Consider the following 24,115-nt stretch of genomic DNA (forward strand, 5'->3'; position numbering starts at 1 on the left):
CATATCTTATGTGTGATCAATAGAGGCAGAGGAAGAAGGAAGCAAATGAAGTCGCCAGCAACATGATAGGTCTAAAAACCTGTCAGTCAGTGTTATATGAACTTGAAACACATGGATGTTTAATAATTAATTGAGACGCAGTACATAAAAACTAGGACAAATCTTAGCTGACTAATCACAAAAACTGATCTCTGCAATTGAAATATATTGATCCATGAAGCAGATTTCTCAGTGCTGCAGATCAGTTTGTTATGGGGCACTTAGATCAAGAAATATACAAAAACCTTAAATATTACAATATTTCCTTCTACATTCAATAGTCTCAGTTCAAAATGATTTTTAATAATAATAATAAGCACTTTTATTATTATTGTTATTGTTTAAATAGTGACATTCATATTCTCCATTGCTTGTTTATATTTAAGTAATTTAGGAGAAACGTATTGCTAATTCTTCCTATGAGATGCACATACTTTAAGAGTATAGAAAGTATAGATTATCTATTTTTTTAATCCACGGTGAACAAATTGTTAAAAAAAAGCCACATGACAAACAGTACACACTATCTCATGCTCAAATGAAAAGCATTAGTCATAGTGATGCAATAGTTTCAGTATGACCTCTAAATGTACATGAACAGCATTAAATCTATTGTCTGGCAGAACAACCCACAGCTGAGTGTGGACAACCATAAAATGAGTTCTGGTGATTTTTGCTGGAAGTTGAATCTGATTATGATTATGTCAAGTACAAGAGGATACCTTATAACTCCCTGATGTAATTTAGGTTTATACAATTTGTGAATTTAATGCTATATTATCCATTTATATACATTGCTGTGAAAAGCGCAAAATTATTTCTACTGATTTTGTCTAATGTAATATTTTAAATTGTGTAATTTATTTATTTATTTTTTATCTGAAACTTGTATGGAATAAATCTTTAATGGGGTAAATGTACAGTCCTGTACATCCCCAGTTATAATTTACAAATCCTCCTCCACTGTGTAAAAAGTGGAATAATTTATTTGACTGAATTATGTTGTCACTGTGAACAAAATAAAATCCACAAACAGCTAGACTTCATCTAATTTCAACAAAGGATTTGGATCGGATCCAGAAATCCTGTAATATGTCCAAGAACATGAGAGACAGCGGAATATCTTAGATTAATATTTAAAAAAAAAATTAAACCAGGCTAAGGTTTATCCTACAGAAAAACTTCTGATTATTGTACATTTACATTTATTTGCACGCATACCTCATTTACCCTTCCTCCTAAGTCTCTGAGTACTTAATCTCCCGTGTTTTTTTTTTTCTCCCCCACTCATCATGATTTTTTTTGTACAGAGTACAACTCTGTTATCCTCTTGTTTGGCTGCAGTCATGTTATTGTTGTGTGTACTTGTTAGGCGCACTGATGAAAAGACCACCTGTCATCCACTGGCCCTTTGATTAGATTAGGAAATCGGTTGGATGGATTAAATTGATATGAAAAGACTAGACCCAAAAGTAGTGCTTACTGTGCCGATGCAAAGCACTGCTGACTGGTTGGGTACTTCTTTAATAATAAAAATGAACACGGCTTCTTGTTAAGTCACAACCTTTATGGATAAAACTACACAGACATTTAATAATTATTTCTAACTTCATAAGCTGATTTATGTCTTGAAAGTCCTGTATTCACAAAGCACTATTTCCTCTACTACATTTCAGATTTTTTAAATTTAAGTGCTATTTCACAAGAAATTCAGGTTTATAAACAATGTATTTCAAGTGTTCTGTTCCTTTTGATTATTATGGCTTTACAGCTGGTGAAAATTAGCTTTCAAATTCTGAGTAAATTTGAACATTACATGAAGCTAATAGAAAACTGGGCATTGAATAAAATATATATATATTATATTACAGCCTACACAATCATGGGGAAGACTCCTGACTCGAGAGTTGCCCAGCAGACAGACATAACACCTGCTCATTGCCAAAGAAAGTGGCCACTCACATTACGGTACCATTCATGTTTATGAAAAGTTGAGCCAATGATGGGAGAGATTAACAAAGCCACTACACACAGAGACTTATCCAGTACATGAGCTACAAATGTCCCCTTCCTTGTGTTAACAATGCTTCGGACAAGAGACATTGTTAGAATGATTTGGGACCCATGTCATGTGCAGGTGTTGGTCTGCACTACATTGTTTTAAGTCCAAACTCAGTGGAGCGTTTCTTGCTTCCAGGAGGACTTGACTCTTCCCCACACTGCTAAAAGCCTCATCACCCATTTTAATGACCACGACATCACGGTTTGATTGGTAGCAACTGGCTTTCTGCAAACCTTACAGAAAAAATATGGAGTATAATCAAGAGGATTACTTTTTGCATTGGTGTTAATACTTAATTAGAATTTTGAACTTATTTGAATTTTCAGGGAAACTGAATTATATATATATTTTTTAATTGTAACTAAACTTTCCATGTCAGGTTTACTTGTATAGATTAATTTAATAAGGAAGTTCAGAGTCTTTTACAAGAGAAAAATACAACACAATAAACAAACAATTTTACCATAACATTGGTAAAATATGGAAAAGTAAGACATAGTTGTAATCAGCGGTGGAAGATAAAAATTTTACCAGCCACTTGACTAGCCACTTTTTTTTTCGTCTTTTGATAATAAACCCCACAAGTGCAGACTGATGTACATATATACTACAGTATATATGTGCATCAGTCTGCACTCCAGACAGTCAGTCTTCCCCTGGACAGAAGTTCAGTTGTATTTTTCTGTTCAAATTGTCAACCCAGGTGTGTTGCTCCAATTTACACGCCACTTCAAACTTTTACCCGCCTTTGATCAGTGGCAAGTGCTAATTTCCACCCCTCGTTGTGATACACCATAGACCTAATCTGTGCTGTTGAATTTCTGCAGGTGAAGTTTTGCAGCAAGGTAAAAAAAAAAAAATTCCAAAACAAATAATTGCAACAAATAAAAATTATGTGTTTTAAATTAAATGTTTAAAATAAGTCTTTATCTTCTATAGGTACAGCAGGGATTTATGTAATGTATAAAATATTTGCATCCTATGTTTAATGTGCAGTGTAAAATATGCATATGTTAGAGGTCATTTCAGTACCTTTTAATTAAATTAATAGAAATCTTAGTAAAATCTGAGGATGGTTGAGGGTGTCTGATGTTAGATCTGGAGGGGCTGTTTTCCAGGTCCAGACTAACAGGCTGCTTTGGAACAAAGAGTCATAAAAACTCAGAAAAAATGGTAAGACCCTGCTCAGACCTAGCCACTAAAGTGTGTACAGAATGAGTGTGTGTGAGAATAAATGAAAACAAAAGAGTGGAGAACACAGATATGAGCGAATAGCTTGATGTTTAGTGCATTCAAACACTGCTTTAGACACAAATAACTTCAAACAGATTGCAACATTGAGGCATCCAAAGTGAAAATAAAATTCACAGCACACAATCGACAAGTCTACAGCAAGAGGCATCAAATAAACATGTATACAAGAAAGACAACTGAATTGTCTAATTCAGCTGTCTGTTTCAGCCCCGACACATAAACCAAGCAACATTTCTTACTTGTGATTTGTAATGATGTCCAGTGGCTGGTCCAGGAGAAAGACTCAATAGCTCATTTAGTCAAATGTTTGTTTGAGTAAATAGATGCCCAACATCTCTCTACCTTCATAAACTGAATATTCAAAAGATAAATAATTTTTAGCTTCTGCACTTTTTCCTGCTGTCTGCGTTGGAATAAATACATCCAGAGTCTCTGTTTCATCTCTGTCACCTCTGCCTCATCCTTCATTTACCCTCTGAAAAAAAAAAAAGCATAATATCCTTAGTTTTAGAAACATGACATCGAGCTGGCTTCCATGGTGCTAATTACAGTAGCTGTGGATTAACAGCCTAATGTGCTGGGAATATGGGTAATGAGCAGTGGAGCTACTTTGAACTGAGAAGCAGCTACAAAGCCGATAAATTGTACAGTTAAAACAACATGCAAAATGGGCCATTACTAACTAACTACTATGACAGGGTATATTTTTAGTCTAGGAAACAGGTGTTTCTGTTTTTTATTATACTAAAAGGCTTATTTGTATGAATAACTAGGTGGTGGTGCTTAATGCAACAACAAAAAACTCTTACCTTTATTTTAATTTAAGCTTATCTAGAACCAAGAAAACGTATTAAACCACTATTTTTTTTTAATACTTTGCTTCTAGATGGCTATGTTTGCAATTTATTAAAGTGGTCTTCATAAATACTTCTCTAGTTTTATTACTGTACCTGCCCATAATATGTAGAGATATAAAATGTGAAACAAAGTCCTGAGGGATGATCTGAGAGGAACATCATCTGCTGTAAATCCAGGTTTCACCTAGTAGCTTCTGGATAATACCTTCTTGTTACCAAAGTAATGTTTTATGGATGTCAAACTATTACTGTTTACTCTTTACAAATTTATTTGCTAAGGTGTTTGTGTTGAAAACGCAGTGATTGGGCATGGGAAATCTAGCAGCTTTCTCTACATGACCATGAGGAATAGAAAGGTAGCGGTGCACATAAATTTATTGCTACATTCATAAAATATAACAAGAAATCACACTTCCATTGTACTGAATCTTCCACAACTGGTTTTGCACTATTTAAAGCAGCATGTCCCACAGGCGTAATCCAAACAGGAACATGCAGGATCTTGAATCCAAAATTATGTGCAAACTGTAGTACAAAGTTTAAAAAGTTATCACATTAGGGTCAACAAGTCAGCAGGAAAGGTTTGGCGGCTCAGTGTTTGGTATGCTTGGTATGCTCTGTCCTACTGCATAAGGACAGAGTGTGTTGGATTTTGGTGTAATGTTGCTGCCTCTTTCTTTCTTTTTCCAAACCGAGTGATTATGTATTATAAACCCATCTTGGGCTTATGATGTATTGCTCTAAGGCCATGTCATCACCTTCAAGTATGTGACAGGGAGAGGTGATTGAATCTTTACAGTACACACATTTACTATAGTCACATTACTGTCAGGTCTCTAATATGATATATAGCACCAAGTCCATCAGTGGCAGATTTATATTGTGAGTAATCTTTTAATTTTACCAACAAGCTTGTTCAGACTTGAAATAACAACTGTTTGGACCAACCTGGGGAGAGTCTTGACTGGAGTTTAATACAGAATCTGTGGAGAAAACTAAAGCTTAGGGGATGGCAAAGAATCATTCATCCCTCAAACAGTTAAAGACAAAAGACAAATCATCAAAATTTAAGTGGAAACATGGAAAACGCTGGTCAGCATTTACATGAACGCTTTTATTGTTGTATTGCAAATATATATATAGCATTGGATTTTAAGGAGACTATACATAAACTTCAACATGCTATTTTTTTAATATAACGTAAGTATTTATTTATTTGTTTGTTGTTTTTTTTTTTACATTTTTTTATGTGAGTTGCTTGTGAAAAGCCTGCCTCATTTCCTTTTAGAAAGAAACTTCATGAATGAATGAAAACCCTTTTAAATTTTAAATCTGTTGGAGGTATGAAAATGTTGAGCTTAACTGCGTGCATGCTATATGTAGCATTTCTAATCCTCTTGTTAATTTTTTTTATTTTTATAAATCTGTAGTCCGTGGCAGCTTGGGTTTGCTGGAGATCAAATTTTGTACTTTACTTTGGATTGCGTGTAAAGCAAAAACAACACTGTGGAACGATCCATCTTCTATGTTGCTGCAACAAGAACAAAAAAATCACTGACAGATTATCAGTAATTAAAAAGAACATAAATCTGATGGGACACACTAATTTGGACTTTCAGTAATTAATTAATGTGTGTTGATCTCTAAGTTCCTCCACTGCTCAGTAGTACAGAATGACATTTTATAGTTTGAGAAATATGAAGTTCTCTTTTATGCATGCACTTCGCTAGACTTAAATTGTGACCAAATAACAAAAAAGCCCACTATAAAATATTTAAAAGGCATAACCTGACATAGTTTTCACTGACTGCATGTGCATTTTAGCGTTTAATTAATTTATTATTTGGCTACTTGAGAAAGTGCCTGTGAATCTGATTTGCCCCCAATAAGAATTTATGTACTAACAAAGGCCTTTCTTGGGAATGCTAATGTGATCATTATCAAACCGCAAGGATGCCAAATTTTCTGCTCTGTCTATAGAAACCCCTCATAAAGCCAGGGTCTGAACTGGGAGGAGGGAAAAATGCCCTTTTTGTTGCTGTCTGTGTTATTTGTTGCTACAGGGGTCTCACTACCATTCTTATTCTAATTGAGGTTCTCCTTCTCTGTTTCTCCCATGGAAACTCTGGTTCCCAGAGCGAGGACCCCAGTCTCTCACTGAGCCGCTGCCACCCAGACAGCCAGGCTGAGAGGCAGAGAGGGAGGCAGCGATGGAGGGAGGAGTCTGGCGCTCCATCCACTGACTGCTGTGTGTGCTGTAAGTGGGATGAGCAAGAGAGAAAGAGAGGGAGAGGAAAGAGAAGAGGAGGAGGAGGTTGGGAAGGGGGGGCAAGTGAGGGCTGTAGACTGAGAATGGATGGGGAACGCAAAACAGTGTGAGCGAGAGAGGAAGCGTGAACGTGCGTATTCTGAAAGTCAGCAGTGAGGACGCAGAAAGTCCACAAGCTCACAACAGCAGAGGAGAGAGCGTGAGGCGGATCGGGGCACCCAGCCACTCTGAAGAGTCAAACACACAGCAAAGAGCCGTTGAGGGAGAAGGAGAAGAGGAAGAGTACGCAGAAGAAGAGAAGGACAGAAAACAGCTTTCCTCTGGTAAAAGAGAAAAAAAAAAAGAGAAGACACCACTGAGGGACTGTAGTATCGTCCAGAAGCGCACAGGAGCACCGTCTCATCTTGTCAATTTCTTTGTGCCTGCCAACTCCAATTTCACACTCGCCTACTGTTTCTCGTAGGTTTTGACCTCTCCGATCTCCCCTGCCATGATCTCCTGGGTGCTCCTGCTCCTGTGGATCTCCGGACATAGTAAGTTTTACCCAGATAAACTTGCTAATTTTATATCATCTTCCTTGCTTGCGATGGCTGTGTGACTTTCTGGCTGAGAGCCTTGTCCTCTGACTTCATCTCTTGCTGTGACATGTGAGCTTTTTGTTGCCTTCTGTGTTTTGTTTTTTTTTCTTAACCGGATTTCTGCATAGTACTGCCATGTGCACTTTGATGTCTGATGCGAACAGGAGAGGAGGGAATCAGGAGGGAAAATGTCTGTGGATCCTGTGGTGTGGAGGTGGCACTTTGTACATGTGGGGTTTGTGCAGCTTTCAGACACTGAAAGGCTAAATACTTCCTATGTGGCTTTATTATTCCTGTCACACACTCTCACACAAACACTCACAGAAAGCCCTTTAACCCCAGTCGAGTTCAGTCAAGCGTTCACTCCTTCGTCACATTGTTTTGAGCTGACAGCTCCCTCCCCATTGAATCCTGCTACGGGGGGTCTGGTTTAAAGAATGGAGCCTGGAAAGGTTAACAGAGCATCAGGGGTTAGAGCTTGGCAGCTCGAGCCTTTCGGACAGTGTCTGTTGTTGTTTTTATTCTTGGACAGTCTTTTGGTCGCTAGAATGAGGGTGGATTAGTTGTATTCCCTGATTGCCACCAGGTGGTTGTCTTAAGGGGAAGTTAAAAAGAATAAAAGGACCAAAGTACAGTCAAACTCTCCACCTGCGATGCATGGACGGCTGAGTTAGGCAGCGGCTGTTTGTCACTTCGCGGCATCACACCGACACACAGCAAGCTCGCTCCTGTTTGCTCTTCTCTGGGGTCAGTGTCAATGACAAAACCACTTTCTCAAGTTCACCCCCCGTTTTGTCTGAAGGAATGTCGATTTTCCAGACAGAGATTTAAACTTTGATCTGGAGGAATCACTGAAAGCAGGCTAAATTCTTTTCTGCCTCAATCTGCAGTGACTTTGTTGACATTTTTCGCGGCAGCCTACGACTCAGTCGGGTGCACGCTGCTAAAACAGCGGCAACACATAACACTCGGTAAACAAATCATTTGCTCCGTCGCTGACTTCAGCTGCTCCACTTCTTGATTTATCGTCTGTAACACAGAACATCGCTTATAAAACACAACACAATTTACTCGGAGTATGTTTTCCGCTGACTGAATTTTTATGTAGAAACGGTTTGGAAATCATTCATCAATTTGAAACAGACGGGTTTCTAAGCATTGCTCAGCATCTCTTTTAAATGGACAGCTTTGGATTTCTCGTGTCGAGACAGTGTGAGGTTGGCCAGAGTTAGTTAGTGTTGCAGGACAGTTACAGAACATCACACTCTGCACCTTCAAAGCTGCGTTTGTGCTTTTGCTTTGCTGCTTTGTGATCCCCCTTAATTCAACATCAACTCTTCCTGTACCATTTGCACTTACTGTGTCACAGAAGTACATGATCAGTCATTGGTTTCCTTTCTTCCACTGTATTATGCATCTTCTAAATTTGTTTCAGCTGCTGCTTTCTACATTTGAGAGAAAAGTGTGCTCATTTATAGTTGTAATGGACTTCAGAAGCTGATGCTTTTATTTTTTTTTATCTAAGCGTGTTTTGCCTTAATTTATTAAGTTTTAGACATCACAATTTCATGCACATATCATCACAGGTTTAGTCCCAGTTCTGGGAAAAACTAACATCATATCTCATTTAACCGGAATGAAATAACTGCTGCAACTGGACTCAAATGGGATTGCAGCGCGTTTCAGCAAAGTCGGTTATTACCATAATATAAAATATCACTTCCCCCGCCAGGTAAACAAGATATAACAACCAACCGTCTCTTTGCATGCCTCAAGGGAGAAAGAGAAGTGCTTCCCCAAAGCTTTCTGTTGTACAAATTACGGCTCTGTTTATGTGTCGAGCCGGTGTCAGCAGAAAGCTGCAGGGGAAAAAGAAACAATCTTGTTTTATGAACAGGGGGAAAGAGAGTTGTCGTCCAAACAGTCATATACTTACTTATACGCAGCTATCCTGTGAGACAGCCACAAAGAGTGTGAAAATGAGGGACTGAGTAGGAGACACGGGGTTCTTATTCAGACAGAAAAAGTATGGAAATACATGGAAATTGATTTGTTTTCCCGGGCTAGATCAGTATAAAAAACAAGAACAGAGTAAAAGTGTATTTCCCATCTCATTGTCTAAGTCCACCTATCCATCCATGTTTTCATTCCTTCCTTCCTTCCTTTTTGTCATGGCTTTAATGTTTATGTTTAAAGCATTAAATTCATTCATTCTCGTCCATACTTTACATGCACTTTGAACTCTGGAAAATTAAGATACAAAGTTTTGAATTTTGACATGAAAAATGTATGGTATCTGAAGACAGAACCTGAGAGGATTCAGTCTATATGGAGAAGAAAAATGCTGTTTTTTTTGTCCTCCCATAACTTTGAGAAATAAATGGCCCAAAACGAACATGTCGAAGGGAGAGAATAAGGACGGGGAAAGGTGTTCGATCTGCTCCCCAGACCGAGCATGTGCTGTTAGCACATCTAGGGCACCTTCTCTCTGTGCTGTCACCTCTCCAGCCTGTGACAGATGACACAGCACCAATCGGGAGGATCATGGAGATGGGTCTCAAGGAACACATTCACCTCAGGCCAAACTTGTTCACTACAGCATCCACCTACTCTAACCACCACCTCGATCCCATCTTCCAATCTTTGCAACATCTTCGATTCTTAACACGGCTCTCAGTGTCGTGATTTCTCTCCTCACCTTGCGGAGGATCACTTCTTTGCTGTTTGCCCTTTGTTCCATTCCATTCTTTTCCAGAATTTTTTATTTATTTGCCCAGACAGGGATTGAGTGCTGTGTCTTGGTGGGTGAATTGGGGGGAAGGGGGGTTATAGGAGAGCATTATACCTGTGAAGTTGGAAAAGGCTCAAAAGAACTCCTGCTCTATATGTTTGTGAATTAGAAGGAAATTGACAAAAAAAAGTTGCATGTTGTCACATTAAGTGTTTTGAATCCGCTTTTTAAATGACAGAACACACAACTTCCCTTAGTCAGGCAACCTTAAACAAAAACTGTGCCCACTAGGGGCAGAGTGGCTGCACAAGAATAAAACTCAATCTTCTTAAAGATCACTTGTCCCTTCTTGTCCGCCTCCACCACCTTCATTATCTCTCACCCCCTCATCTATCTCTTGTCAGAGCCCCTGACTTTGCCACCCGGCCCAGCTAAGCTGTTTCTTAGTACTGAAAAGCATGTCTTAGTACCCCCCACAAGCCCTTATTTCATTTACTGCTGACTATTAACTGCTGTCTGACGACACTAAATCCGCTTTTCCTCAGCAAGCTTTGATACATATTTCTCGACCAAGGAATAATTAAATGTCTTTCCAATGTCGTGTTTGGATGTGGATTTTTATAAAAAAGAAACCTACCATGTACTCTTATTTCTAGTCCAAGTTTTATATTTTTACTTTGTTTTAAAGTACAAAATACACAGATTTTTTTTAGCCAGTTTCTGAAGTTTCTAAATTTTGTGAAGCCTTGACCTGCCAACATTTTCTTTTTTTACAAGATAGACTGTAGTGAACAAAATGTTTTGGCATAACTGAGACTGTAGAAATTTACATTATCTCAACATTTTAACTTTTCTTCTATGAAATGGTATAAAAAAAATCATGTATGTTTGAGAAGAAAATTTTCTAACATGCTTTTATGTTAGATTGCTAAATCACTAATTAATTTTTGTAAACAGTGATTGACTATTACATGCATTAGGATCATAAGCAATGTTACACTGTGTGAGCGAGAGAGCCTTCTCCACACAGCTCAGCAATAAAGTGTTTTACAGAAATGTCATAGACCAGACAAAATTATTACTCAGTTGATGTTCTAAACTTTTATTAGTGACTCTTATGAACTTTAGTCTTTTTATTATTTACATATTGAATGCTTATTTATTATTGAGCAACCTGATTACCAGATTAACAAGATTAGTGCAGCTAGTATGTTTAGTATTAGGAGCTAACAACACACTTTGTGTTATGGCAATCTAAAAGAAAACGCCCAATATTTTTTCTAGAAGTTCCAAATTATTATTACATTTTCATTGACTTTTTTTATCACTTCACTAACACTGAAAGCACAAACTTTGAGGATTCTTCCCTCAACTTTCACACTAAAAGAACTTTGTTGTCAGAGTGATCCTGTAGCACATATGTATGGTGCATTCAAAAATCAGAAAAAAAGAAAAAAAAATCTGATTTTTAGTTTCTGACAGGCCATTCCCAGATTTGGACTAGGAAAAGTAGATACAATCCCCTAATTTCAGTGAAGAATGCAAAATGGATGGAAAGTTTTTAAAATATTAACAAGTAAAGGATCAAGTTACCTTCCATGTTTATGTTAGATTTTTAAAACGTGGATACATTTTGTTGCCTTTCCAATAGCCTTGGCCTTAAGAGGTGAGAGCCAGAAAATGCTGTTAAAATGCTTTGCTTTATAAAAGAGTATTGGGATTCAAAACAGTTAATATGCACCATAAGACATAAAAACACATCCTTGCCTTAATACTATGACTTTCCCAACTTGCACCACAGCCATGCAGTGAGTGACACATGATGTCATCAGCTCATGATGGAGCCCAGTGGCATGTAGTTTGTTTTCTTGTTTGTGCTGCATGTCCCATCAAGGCTAGCCAGCTTAAATCACCTCAGTCGCTGTGACCCCTGCTCATTTCTGTGCCACGATAGATTAAGCCCACTGTAATCCCTTTGAGCCCTGTTGGATATTTATGGTAATAAGTAAACATATGAATAAATAATCTTAGAGGCTGCCGTTGGACAGCTGGAACTTGTAAGTCCCAATGTTTGTCAGGAGCTGGGTGACATTCAAAGGGATGTAGTTTCAAAGGAAAATCTATTGCATTTAGATGACAATGGAAAAAGAAATCAAAAAGACTGTTCTGTTCGATGGCAGATAAAACTTTTAAAAGAATATACTGGTTATAGAGTAAATGGGGGGACCATATAACACTGCACTGACTGGGTTCAGCTTGAGCAATATATGGGTTTATCCACTAACACTAGAGTGGACGAAAGCCTCAATTCGAGTCTGTCAGGATTCAGGTCAGCGAGGAAAAGAAAAAAAAAAATGATTAACTTGAACTCTTCCAGGAAAACTGCTTCTTGTTATTCAGTCAGTCAACAAAATCAAGCTGTTTACTCTTATGTTTCATTATCTATCTTGAAGACCCTCATTTCAGGCCAACAGTTGTCTTTAATACCAACCAATCAAACCCAAGCTCTCTTCTCATCTCCCTCTCTTTTTTTCTCTCCGAGACTCCGCTGCTGGATCTCATTCCTCAGGGATGAATTTACCCAGATTGGAGCACTCAGCAAAAGGGCATTATCCCGGATTACATGTCTGTTGGGCGGCAGTGTTAAGTAATTCAACCAGATGCCGTTGTGATCACTGGGTCACCTGTGAAGGCGCGGGTAGCAGCTGCACCTCTTCTCTCAGCTATTTGCTGTCAAATCTCTTTCCTTGTGAGATTTTTATCTGCAAACTGGTTGAAAAAGTTTGCCTCTTTTCTGAGGCGAGCTCAGCTGTTACATATAAAAAAAAAGTGTGTGGAAGCCCTCTCTAACCCCGGTCAGGATTTGGTGAAAGATTATGGCAAGGATTACTGGTTTCTAAATTGCAGTTTAACACACAGGAAACAAAACACTATGTTTTTGTCCACAGGGCTTCCAAGGGGCTGTGTTTGTTCAGATATGCGGTGGGTTTGGGGAGAGGGAAGTGTTGTTAGGAGAATAGTGGTGGATCACAGTGTGTTATTTTTCAAAATACTGGATCAGCTTGGTCAGAAGAAAGATATTGATGCTTTTTAACACGCTTTTTCTCATATCCACTAATCCAGCACCTTTTCAGCTGTGGATGATTTCTTTTTTTATTTTTATCTTGCTTCTAGCATTTGTGATCGCCTGTGGAAAACAGGTGCTTCAAACATTAACACAAAGCAACTTCAGACATTTCCACAATGAGTAGTTTGTTCCTCCTGTCATAATCCCTGCTGGCACATTAGTAAGTCTTTTGTCAAAATATTTAACTGAAATGTAAATTGTTGCCTCATATTCAGCCCTACCATATCCTTCAATAGTCTCCATTTTCATCAGGTGTGCTGTATAGAAGTTTTTAAGATGCAAAAAGCCCTCAGAACATAGTATCTAAATAAAGAAAATCCATAAATCCCATTTTTTTTTAATACAGTAGTTGTTTACTGGCATGAGGTTTACCCATGACTCAACATCTGTCATCAAAACAGACAAGAAAAATAAGAACATGAGGTTATGGAGGTTGTAATCTGAAATACGTAAATAGGGCTGGTAATAATAATAATAAAAAAAGAACAAGGTTTTCACTCTAAAACAAGTCTAAAGCTGTCTAATTTAGAAATATTTTGTTGTAAATCGTTATAGGTGTTTATTAGTATCAACAAAACAGTTCAAAATATACCTCTTCACAATTTTAATGAACGTTAGGGGGATTAATGTGTGACTAAATCATTCTATTTTTTATACCATTTTGTATTTTGAAGTTATACAGATTTAAAGGGGAAACTGAACATGCTTATGCTTTCACATGAGCTACTCCATTTTAAAGCCTTTTTGAACGTTGTTTTGAGGACATTTTTGGACATTGTCAAGGAAAAGGATTGGTGAAGTTTGGATTCATCACTAACCTCTCATCTGTCAAGACTACCTAATAATAACTCAGTGTAGCAAGAGATTGAGAAGGATAAAGAGGTAGCGATGAAGGATACACAATAAGAAAGAAGGGACAAGCAGTGTTACGGGTAACACTCATGATAATAAGATGACAGACGTAGAAGTGAGGGGTTCATTGATAATGCATGAGGTAGGTAGGAATTATTGAGGGAGGGGTAAAAGATGACGGGGTATAGTGAAGGGCTGGAGAAGCTAGGGGTGAGAAAGATAGTGTGGAATGAATGATAACAAATAAGGGATGGTTGGACAAAAGATAAAGGATAAGAAATGGGGGATTAAGTTGTCAGGCTTGAAGAATAAAGGATGAATTAGACTGAGATGAATAAAGAAAGAAATTTGGAAGAGGGATGATGATTTTGGAAGTAGGGTTGAAGATGAGGGAGGTAGGGATAGGGAATGAAGGATTCATGTAGAGGGAATGAGGAGTTTTGGATGAAAAAGGCATGTAAGTACAAAAAGAGGAATGAAAAACAGGGATGAGAGGGAGAAAAATGAGAGATAGAGGATCTGAGTAAAGAAAGGAGGAATGAAGAATGCAGGTTGAGATACGAAGTGGGATCAGTGGATGAAGGATGAGAAATTAAGCAGTTAGCGACAAGAGATGAAACCAGAGAAATGGAGGAGGGGGGTATAGTGAATGTGAGAAACCGTGTAAGCAGGAGAGCCAAATATAAATTGACTGTGAGGTATTTAAAAGTGTGATTCCGGTGTGCGGTTAACCCATTAGGTCCATTTTGTCAGCATAACTAATAGTTTCCCAATGCAAATTTAGTTGTCATATCTTCCTCTGAATGTGATAAAACTGAAAAAAAAATGTTCATTTATTCCTTGAAAGCTAAGTGAGCATGACGTATGTGAATGCTAATAACATAATTCTTAATTTGACTGCGTGTCAGTTATATATAATATGTGGTAATGCAGAGCATTCTTGGTTGCGTCCTTATTTTAAAGCAGTTGCCTCCTACAAATCTAACAGCATTCTACATGTAACCAAGCAGACTTTTCCAGGAATGAACATTTATGGTCTCTCCTATTGCCTTTTTGTTCAATTTGTTCATGGATGGTGTGGGATCTGTGCAGATCACAAGCGAGCAAGCAACAGCTCAATAATCCTACCTCTGTTGAGCCGTTTACTCGACTGGTGCACTAAACATTTGTTTGAGAACCAGCCAAGCAATCCATCGACATGATAGCGAAAAGCCCTAAGATGCATGTGGTGCTTCGGTGCAGGTGGCACCGAAGGAATTGGGTGGCCGATCAGATAACAACTTCCTGGTGTTTGTAAGGAAGTTTCTTGGACAGCCCAATATTACACTTGGACGAACTTCTATCCTCTTGCTCATTCGCTTCCCCATCTTATTTACTGTGGCTTCTCCCACTCTGTGTTTTCATGCTGAAGATTTTAAACACAGGACTAGCTAGAAGAAGGTTCTTATTCCCAGACACTTCACATGCATACTGTCTGTGTATGTGTGTGGATGTGTGGCATCTGTGCACGTTTGCTAAGCTCTTACAATTACTGCTGCAATCCTTGAATTGTAATATAAATGCAAATAAGCCTTATAATGTGTACAAGCAGAATATAAGATGGCAGAAGCCCCTCACCTGTTAGTGAATGCTGATGTGTCCCTTCCTGTCATTACCACAACAGTGAGCGTTAAATACTCACAGCAGATAATGTGTGAAGCATTTTCATTTGTAAGCAAATCTGGAGGCTGATGTATGCTTCCTGTCTCAAATATAATAAAGACCACTCGCGTGAACAGTTGTTAAGCATCCTTGTGTGAAACAGTCACCCGCTTTTACGCCTCACTTTTGTGCATCTATTTTCACATCTTAATTCTGCTAAGCACGGCTGGACGGCGGGGTTCAGAAAGAGAAAACTGTTCCCTCTGTGATGCCAGACACCAATGATGAGAGCCAAAGCTTTTTTAAAAGGCTATTTGATCTGGCACCGATACCAAAAGATGTTTTATTCAGCAAAGCACATCTGACACAATAGCGGCACAAACTTACCCTTGATCCGTGCCAAACTTTTGAAATCTGCCAAGGGTGGGCAGTAGGAGGATGGTGGGGCTTGCTTTGAGAAATGTTTATAACTGGCACTTTTTTTTTTGTTCAGTTTTTTTCCCACATGCCAAAAAGGGGGCTTTGAGCCACCTGCTTGTCCCATTAAAAGACCTAAGCATTTTGGAAAAAGAGATCCATTCACAAGTCCATTGTAGCCAGAAACTTCACCCCCTGCCCCCACCCACCCTTTCAACAAAACTCTTTTACATCTGCAATGACTGGCACCAGGCCATATTATAATTGTCTTTTTGTTGTTTTAAACCAGCCATAAACACTCTCTGACTCAGACTCCTTGAGATGGATGTTGAAAATGTTGTTCCGCCTTTGTGTCATAATGCACTTTTACTAAGCAAGGCTTCATCTAACAGCACTAACATAAAGAGTTGTGCATGCATATGTCGTATGCCCTCCCTTGCATTACCAACTAGCAATCTGTCAGAGCACAATAACAGATGAGAAACCCTGGGGTATGTGAGCAGGGAGAGAGGACTTTTAAAAGTAGATTCAATAACATGCTCTAAATAAAGAATTGTATTGATCTTAATTTTTAATGTATCCTAATGTAAGAATATAGCAGAATTGATTTCAACCCAGCACTTGAAATGATTTTTTATTTGTATACTAAAGGTGGGATTCACTTGACCTGCTTTAACATTCAGCCTATTTTATGGCACAGTAATAATTTGGTGTCACAGGCAGGATCAACTAACAGCAATCCATACTTTCTTTTTCACTGGGTCTCTGCCTCTGCATAGCTCAAAAAGTATTCTGCTGTCATTAGAGTTTCTTTCTTTATCAGTTGAGTTGTTCAAGTGGATGTCAGAGACCTGAGTAAACAAATTGCTTCACTGTATAATTAATTATTTTGGACACCACTTCAACATTCACTTCACTCTTTTGGAGGTTGGGGAGCTCTTTTTTCACTGATTTTATTTGATCAAGTCCAATTTAATACTGTGGAGGCTGGCATTGGCAATGAAAAAAAAATTGCTAATGCACATTGGGGAGTTTAAATGATTTGCAATCCTTTCAAATCTGTTGGCAGTACTTTCAATCTGGCTGGCATCCTGGGGGACCTCGCAGTGGTCATTGCTCAGTCCCTAGGGGACATTAGTGCAAATCACAAAGGAGCACAAAAGTCATTTCAGTTTTGCACTTTCCTTTGGCCGCTGCCCAATGCTAAATGGCAGAGGACTTGCTCGCAGCCCAGGGAAGGGTAAACGCCTTTAAATTCTGTGCCCCTCTAACCTTTTAAACCTGATTAAATCAAATCAAAATACCACAGTTCTGACCCTCTTGAGATGACCTCAAGACAAACAGCTGAAGAGGAATCAGAAGACCCTGAGGTGAACCAAGGGCAAGGCCATCTATTACTTCCTGCGCAACCTAGAGCACAACGACACAAAGAATGCCTGCGGTGCACGATGAAGAACAGACTCCACATCAGAGATTGGATTAGAGTGGCAAGAGCAAGAGAGCCCTAAAAGCTATGCCAGTTTATTGAAGCCTTTTCCAAAGCTATAATGTTACAAGAGAAGGGCTCATCTAATGACAACTGAGTTGATTTCTCCTTGTAAAGAACAAAGAACTAAGATGAGGCAAGATGGGAGGGTCTAGCCACCATACTTGTCCTCCCAAAAGAACACACACTCAGGTAAAACAGCCAAATATTTTATATATATATATATATATATTCATTTAGCAATGCCAAATGCATAAGACACAGATTCAACACTAAGCAGCAAAATAACAATAGTAATAGAAAATATAAATGCTAAAGCTGCGTAATTGTAAAAACACACAGCGACACTAGTGCAACACTGTTTTAGCTACACAGGCTTTAAATTAAGATACATCGCCAGTAGTCAGCATGTATATTTGACTGCATAGCAGACATGTCAAGTGTAGTTCTCATTCTATGAACTATTCATGGGCACTGGTCTTAAAAAACATAAGTTCTAGATGTGGAATCTCTGGTACTAATGGTGTAATTCATCAAATCAATGTTATTATATTACAATTATTTTTGTCAAAGTATTGGCCTGTGTCACACTTCTAACAGCATGAACATGTGATAAAAAGATTTCCTGAACTTAATGAAGGATAAGAAAGAAACATTAAGGGTTAATGTGTTGATCTATTTTCGCCGAAAGGAAGGCTTGAAGATTTTGTCCTACATTACATTGAATGCTATCTAATACAGGCCAAATAATGATGATGACAACACAATGTCCTCCAAGGTAAACAAAGATATACAGCTCTTGAGGAAGAGGAGAGAGAGGAGAATAAAGAACAACAAAAACAGCAAAGGAAAATATAAAATTAATCTCAAAAGGGAGAGCATTCTTGTCAAAAATGAAAACATATCTGTGTGTTGCAGCCCTAATCCTTAACGCCAGTGTATTTGCTGTCTGAGTGGATAATTTGTGCGTCTGTGCAAACAAGCACAAATGTGATTATTCCTCACTTTGGTCGCACGCTAATTCTATTACTTTACATTGTTTCCCTATCTCACTCCAAACAGCTTTGGCTCAAACTACGTCTCAATGGTTTTTCCAAAAGACTAAGTGCTGTTTGCCTATGGCAGACTAACAGAGTTATTTACCCCATTACTGGTTTTAAAAATACCCTTGGATGACTTTTAATATATGTTTCCCTATGATCTGCTGGGGACGACTCATTGCCTTTGTCCCAGCTCAGAGTGACTCCGGTATTGAAAATGCAGCATGGCATCCAGAGGCTCACAGTGGGATGTTCAAGGGTCCCAACGAATCCCTCTCCTCACCCGTGGCACACGGCCCCTAATCTTTCCCTAGGTTATGATTGTGAATTATTAACAGGGCTTTCATTAAAAAATGTAATTTGCTCAGAGGAGCTACACAAGCTCTGGCACAGCCTTATTTTAGATGTGAAGAAACTGTCATAAATTTATGTTGAATCTCTCTCTGCCTGAAGAGAATTCCCCATATGGGCATGCTCCCTCCATTCTGGCATGGAGTTGGCTATGAGTCTTAATTTAAAGACTCTTAATGCATTTATATTTTACTCCTAAATGGGTCATAACATAGAATTTGGAAATGTCTAAGGATTGAATGATTTAAATGTAATATGTACTATATTCATTTAAAAATAAACCACCAAAATCAGTTCACACACTTCTATACTAAATTCATATTCAGGTTCATGTCTGACTTTGGATGACGGACAGTTCTTTAATGTGAGCCTCATGTGGGTCTAGGATTTGGTGTTTGTTGTTTACTACAAAACCAGACATCTTTTAGCTTCTCCCTCCACACAGACCCTTTTGATCATCACTTCCATACTGGATATAAAATGAAGACTGAACAGCACTGCAGTACAAGTGACTTTTAGAGTTCTATGACTCTTTGAAGACAGCCAAACAAGTGTCTTTCATCTAAAAAAGGCAGTCACTGCCTTGTACAAAAAAGCAGGACAAAAACCACAGAAACAGGTAGTATCCAGAGCTTGGAAATGAAAAAGTGAAGATTTTAAAGTCTCTTTGTGATTGCATTTCCTCCCAGGTCCCCTGTGAGAGAAATGACATGCACTTTGTACAGATTTTACTGGGCATTTGTCAAACAACAGAGCCCGGGGAAGACGGAGAGACCTGCTCGTCTGATTTTGAGAAGCCTAGAAAATAATTTTAATGTGGAAAGATTTATTTTTTTTCCATCAGGAACAGTCATCAGTTGGTACTATAAGCAGTTTTCACCCACAAATTGCTCTGTGCCATGAAAGTATGTTATTGTTGGATTGATAATATCTACATTGACTATTTTATAAGACACATCTGTTTGATTGCGTATTAAAACCAATAGCTAGCCAATCATATAGCAGCAACGCAATGCATTTCAACATCAAGATGTGATGAATATTTGCTCCAGATCAAACCAATCATCAGAATGAGGAAGAAAGGTAACATCAGTGACTACATAATTTTTGGTTCCAGATGACAGGCGTCTTGTAATTTTCACACCAAAACATATCTTGAGTTTATGTAGAATGGTCTGGGGCAGATAAAATATCCAGTAAGTAGCAGCTATATGTGTTTCTTTCTATATATATAAAGAAATATGCCTTTTTTGAAACTGATGCTACAGTTGACAAAGGCTTACCAAATTCTGACTAGATCGTAAAATTGTTGCCTGATTGCTTAAGTCTCAATTTTAGCTGTAACATTCAATTGGAACTTTGTATAAACAACATAAAAGCCTTGATCCATCCTGCTTTGTGTCAATGTGTGTCTGCCGCTTTGAGTCTGCTGGTGGTAGGTTAATGATGTTTGGGATATTTTCATGGAACTTTGGTCCCCTGAGCTGACAATAATTAAAACACCACAGTCTACCCAAATCTCGTTGCTGATAACGTCAGTGATAACATTTATGACCTCAGTGTATCCAGCATCCCCCCCAGAAAATATGCTAAGCCCAGTGGTAGGGGCTCTAGAGCAGCCCACCAGTGTTGAAAAATGTTAAAATTTGACAAGAAATTTGAAACTATGAGTAGATAGTAATTTATTATTGCAAAGCCTTAGCAATACTTAACTAGTGAGGTTCATTTACATACATTTTATCAAGTTGCAAGCAGAGACACAGAACTAACCATGAATGAGCGTGTGAGACGTAAACACACATGACACAAATTATAGTTTGTTCACAAAGATAAGCACTCACATCAGTCTCACTGCACACTCAATGCGAGCCTCTTAAAGTGAAACTAATTCAGGCTTTATGGTCACACTTTTGGAAGTTTTTGTTTAACTTGTGCAAGTCAAGCAAGAGGTATGGCTTTTATACTTGACTCATACATTGGTGCAGTATTCTCCGAAAAGACAGACGTCATAGAAAGATAATATAAATGCCGGTGCAGGCTACCCTGCTCTGCAACAGCACCTTTTGAATTGACAATTTTAAGTGAAAGGTGGTGCGAGTGATCTGCGCTGAGTCACAAAAAAATCTGGAGGTGGGTGGATAACCAGGTTCTTCAACGACCTTTGAGGGACAGTACAAGGGCGAGGATGTTCTGCGACAATCCTACCCATTCAGCGCATCAACTATAAACATTGCTTTGTCTGTTTTGCTATTAATGTTACTCGTTTATTAAAAAAAAGTAAAATAAAACTATTTAAAATAAATTTCCTGGTGACCTGCCAGGCTTGTAATACTCTTGGGTAAACTCTGGTATCTATTTACTTATTCCAGTAGAATAATGCATCCTGTTTCAACACGTAAATCAACTCAGACTGGTTTCTTAAACAGTTCACTGTACCCCAACTGAAATAGCTGTAATCAGATCTCAACACAATTGAGCGCCATGAGGAGATGATGGAACAGGAGAGTGTCATAGATTCGCAGCTAAAATTTCTCCAGCATTTGTTAGATGCCATTCTGTCAATCTAGACCAAAATCTCTTTCTAATATTTCTGACACTGTTAAATCTGTAAGGAATTGAGGCAGTTGTAAAAGCAAATGGTGTCTAAACTGAGCAATACTAAGTCGTTTCCAATAAAGTGATCAGTGAACATATATTAGGTGAATTTAACACCCACAAAAACTAGAACTCAATAAATTGGTAAGAAAGAATTGAGCCTCATTCTTTTTCTTGAATTAATGGTGGAACAGCAGTGGCAGTGTTACCCCCACTGAGAGATGAACCAGATTTCAACCCAGCGCTCCCTGGAGGTGAGGGCCAGCATCTTTCTGACAGGACATCTGGTCCCTGAGCATCGCCACCGGGGGGTTGATGTCACCACCTTAATTGTAATGTTTCTCTCTTCCTCCATGCTCAAAAACTAGGGCAGCTCTCCATAAAAGGAGAGAGGGAAAGGGGGAGATGCTATGTGCCAGGCCGTGTCGGCATGCCACATCATTTACAATGACAGCCCTAATAAATTACAGCAGCAGATCGCAGTGAACAAACAAAGCTTAATGGAAATAAAGTGGGAATTATCAGGCAAGAAATAAAAGGAAAACAGACTGAAATTAGTGCAAAGCGTCTGGCTGAAAGAATGTCAAGTCCACAAAGCGCAGCCAATAAATGGACACATTGCCAGTTTTTAAGACCGAAAATGTTCTGTTCTCATTATTGCGTTTTCAGTGCAGAAAATTAGAAAAATTTTCTGAAGCACATTTATTTTCAGACTTCTAAAACTCATCCATCAGAACTGTTTTTTGTAACCTTGTTTTCTGGTTTTGCCTCAGAAAAAGAAGCTGCAGATTGTGATGCTCTTTAGGACCATTGTTCCATCGATTCAGTCAGGCCAGAGAAAGCCTCAAAGCCTGTGCCATTAGAATGCTTAGACATGTGGAAGAGAACAACAAGAGATTGGAGGATGGAGAAATGGTATGTCAGGGGAAACGTTTGTCAGGTACCATCAGTATGAGAGTTGTCCATAAAGAGAACTTTGATGAAAGGCAGGTCAGCTGGGGTCTAGTCTGAGGGAAGAAGAGAGAGAAAAGTGCACACCATTAAATTATATAACAGCTCAATCACATGCAAAAACTTAGAGTTACAAATAAAGGTGTAATGAGATTTCAATATTAAAACTGCATGGTATTTCTCATCAAAGTAAAGTCTGTCTGGTGGGCTAGTCAGTTGCTGTTTTATTTTATCGTGAGATGTGAATATGAAAGAGTTAATATTTACATCATGTTATAGAAATGATTAATTGCTATAGTGTTTCTAGTTCTAATCAGATATTTTGGAATTTTTCTGTAGCGTGGTTTATCTGCAGCACTGTTACAGACATAACCTTGAACTTGAGCCAGCTTTAATGCCATCATGCATTTTGCACTATTTGTTCAGTTTCAGTTTTTATTATGATTGAAACAAATATATATTGACGAACTGAAAAGCACACGACTGAATCGAAAACTAATTGAAAAATTCCTATTACAATAAAACAAGAACATTACTTCTTTATACATTAGAAGTGCTTGAGGAACCACTTAAAAAGAGAAATTAGTGCGAGGTATAAAATTTGTGACTTGGTGATTGTATACGTCTTGAATTGCCTTTGCTTATGTATGTGTATCACCACATGTACCTGTATGGATTGGTGCATATTTTATGGACGGCTTGGACTTTTACTTGCTTGTGCACTTAGACTACATGTATGTGAAGCAACCATGCCGGGCTTTCCAACAGAAAGCTCTGCATTTCGAAAGGTGCCAGAATGAGTTTGTCACAGAAAGTGTAAACTTGAAGAGAAAGGGGACTGTGGAGAGAGAGACTTTCCCCAGGCAGCCAGAGTCTGTCAGACTGATTAAGTCACACAGCTCGAGAGGGACTTTGGAAACTGAGGCAGGGCATGCAAGGAGAGCATTGGATGACAGCGAGGAAATAAATAAATAAGTAGTAACATGTAAGTATTAAGATGACGGCATATCACATGTGCGCTTACTTATACCTGACCCCAGAGACTCATGCTGGGACACAGCATACCAGCCTACGTCCCTTCTCCCCACCTCACAGCTTCCTCACCCTGCGGCGACATAAAGCAGGTCAGGGCCATCTTAAAGTTCACAGAATGCAACATGACAGGACAAGTCCAACATATGCCTTTATGACAGTGAAGCAAATAGATGACTGATGGCAGGCCAGTGTGTCTTCAGGGAATGAGATAATGCATAGACTTAATGTTTGACTTCATTTTGCTTTCAGTTTCTTGTCAGATGCAACACACAAAGTGTGGCAGAACTCTGAAGAATTTGCTTCGGCATTCATGTGTCTTTCCTTATCTTTGGAACACCAACAGACAAAACATCAGCTCACTTGTAAGCTCAGTGTGTCTGATGCTGCATCTTTATGTGACGGAAATGCCAAGGACCTTTGAACCCGCTGGAGAAAAACACGATCCATCCACCAGACTAAAATATGAACTCTACTTTGTTACCAGGCACCCCTGGCTGCTCCAAGATGCCCTAGTTGTATTTGGTCTCTATCAGTTTCTCTCTGCCACAGTCAGAAGACGTGTTGGTAAACAGCAGAAGGGCAGCATCATTAGCAATGCACTACCCACTTAGAATATCTTTGGCAGAAAGTGCAAATGAGAGTAGATAAGGAATTGCTTTCAGTCATGCTCTCAGTAAAATCAGGTATGTGGTAGATACAGCACACAAGCAGAAATGTAAAAAAGTCAGGTATTTTGAACTATATCCTCCCACGACTGGCCACCCTCATACTGAAATTAACATCATTCGTCCTCTCTTCCTCAGGCACCGCAGTCCCATCGCTATACAAAG

At 38.6% G+C, this 24,115-nt stretch overlaps 1 protein-coding gene across 17 annotated transcripts in view; it reads left to right on the plus strand.

Annotated features, from left to right (window-relative positions):
- kirrel3b (kirre like nephrin family adhesion molecule 3b) overlaps positions 1-24,115 on the plus strand; it is a 217,516-nt gene that overhangs the window by 22,079 nt on the left and 171,322 nt on the right. For 16 of the 17 annotated variants that reach the window (XM_044119064.1, XM_044119069.1, XM_044119066.1 and 13 more), the window contains 2 exons: positions 6,349-6,469; positions 6,945-7,014. In XM_044119064.1, coding sequence (XP_043974999.1) covers positions 6,972-7,014 — 43 coding nt within the window. In that variant the 5' untranslated portion in view covers positions 6,349-6,469; positions 6,945-6,971. Of the gene's footprint in view, positions 1-6,348; positions 6,470-6,944; positions 7,015-24,115 lie in introns of those variants that run through there. The other variant, XM_044119075.1, reaches the window with a different exon arrangement.

Source organism: Gambusia affinis, linkage group LG06 (assembly GCF_019740435.1).
Source record: "Gambusia affinis linkage group LG06, SWU_Gaff_1.0, whole genome shotgun sequence".
Classification (NCBI taxonomy): Eukaryota; Metazoa; Chordata; class Actinopteri; order Cyprinodontiformes; family Poeciliidae; genus Gambusia; species Gambusia affinis.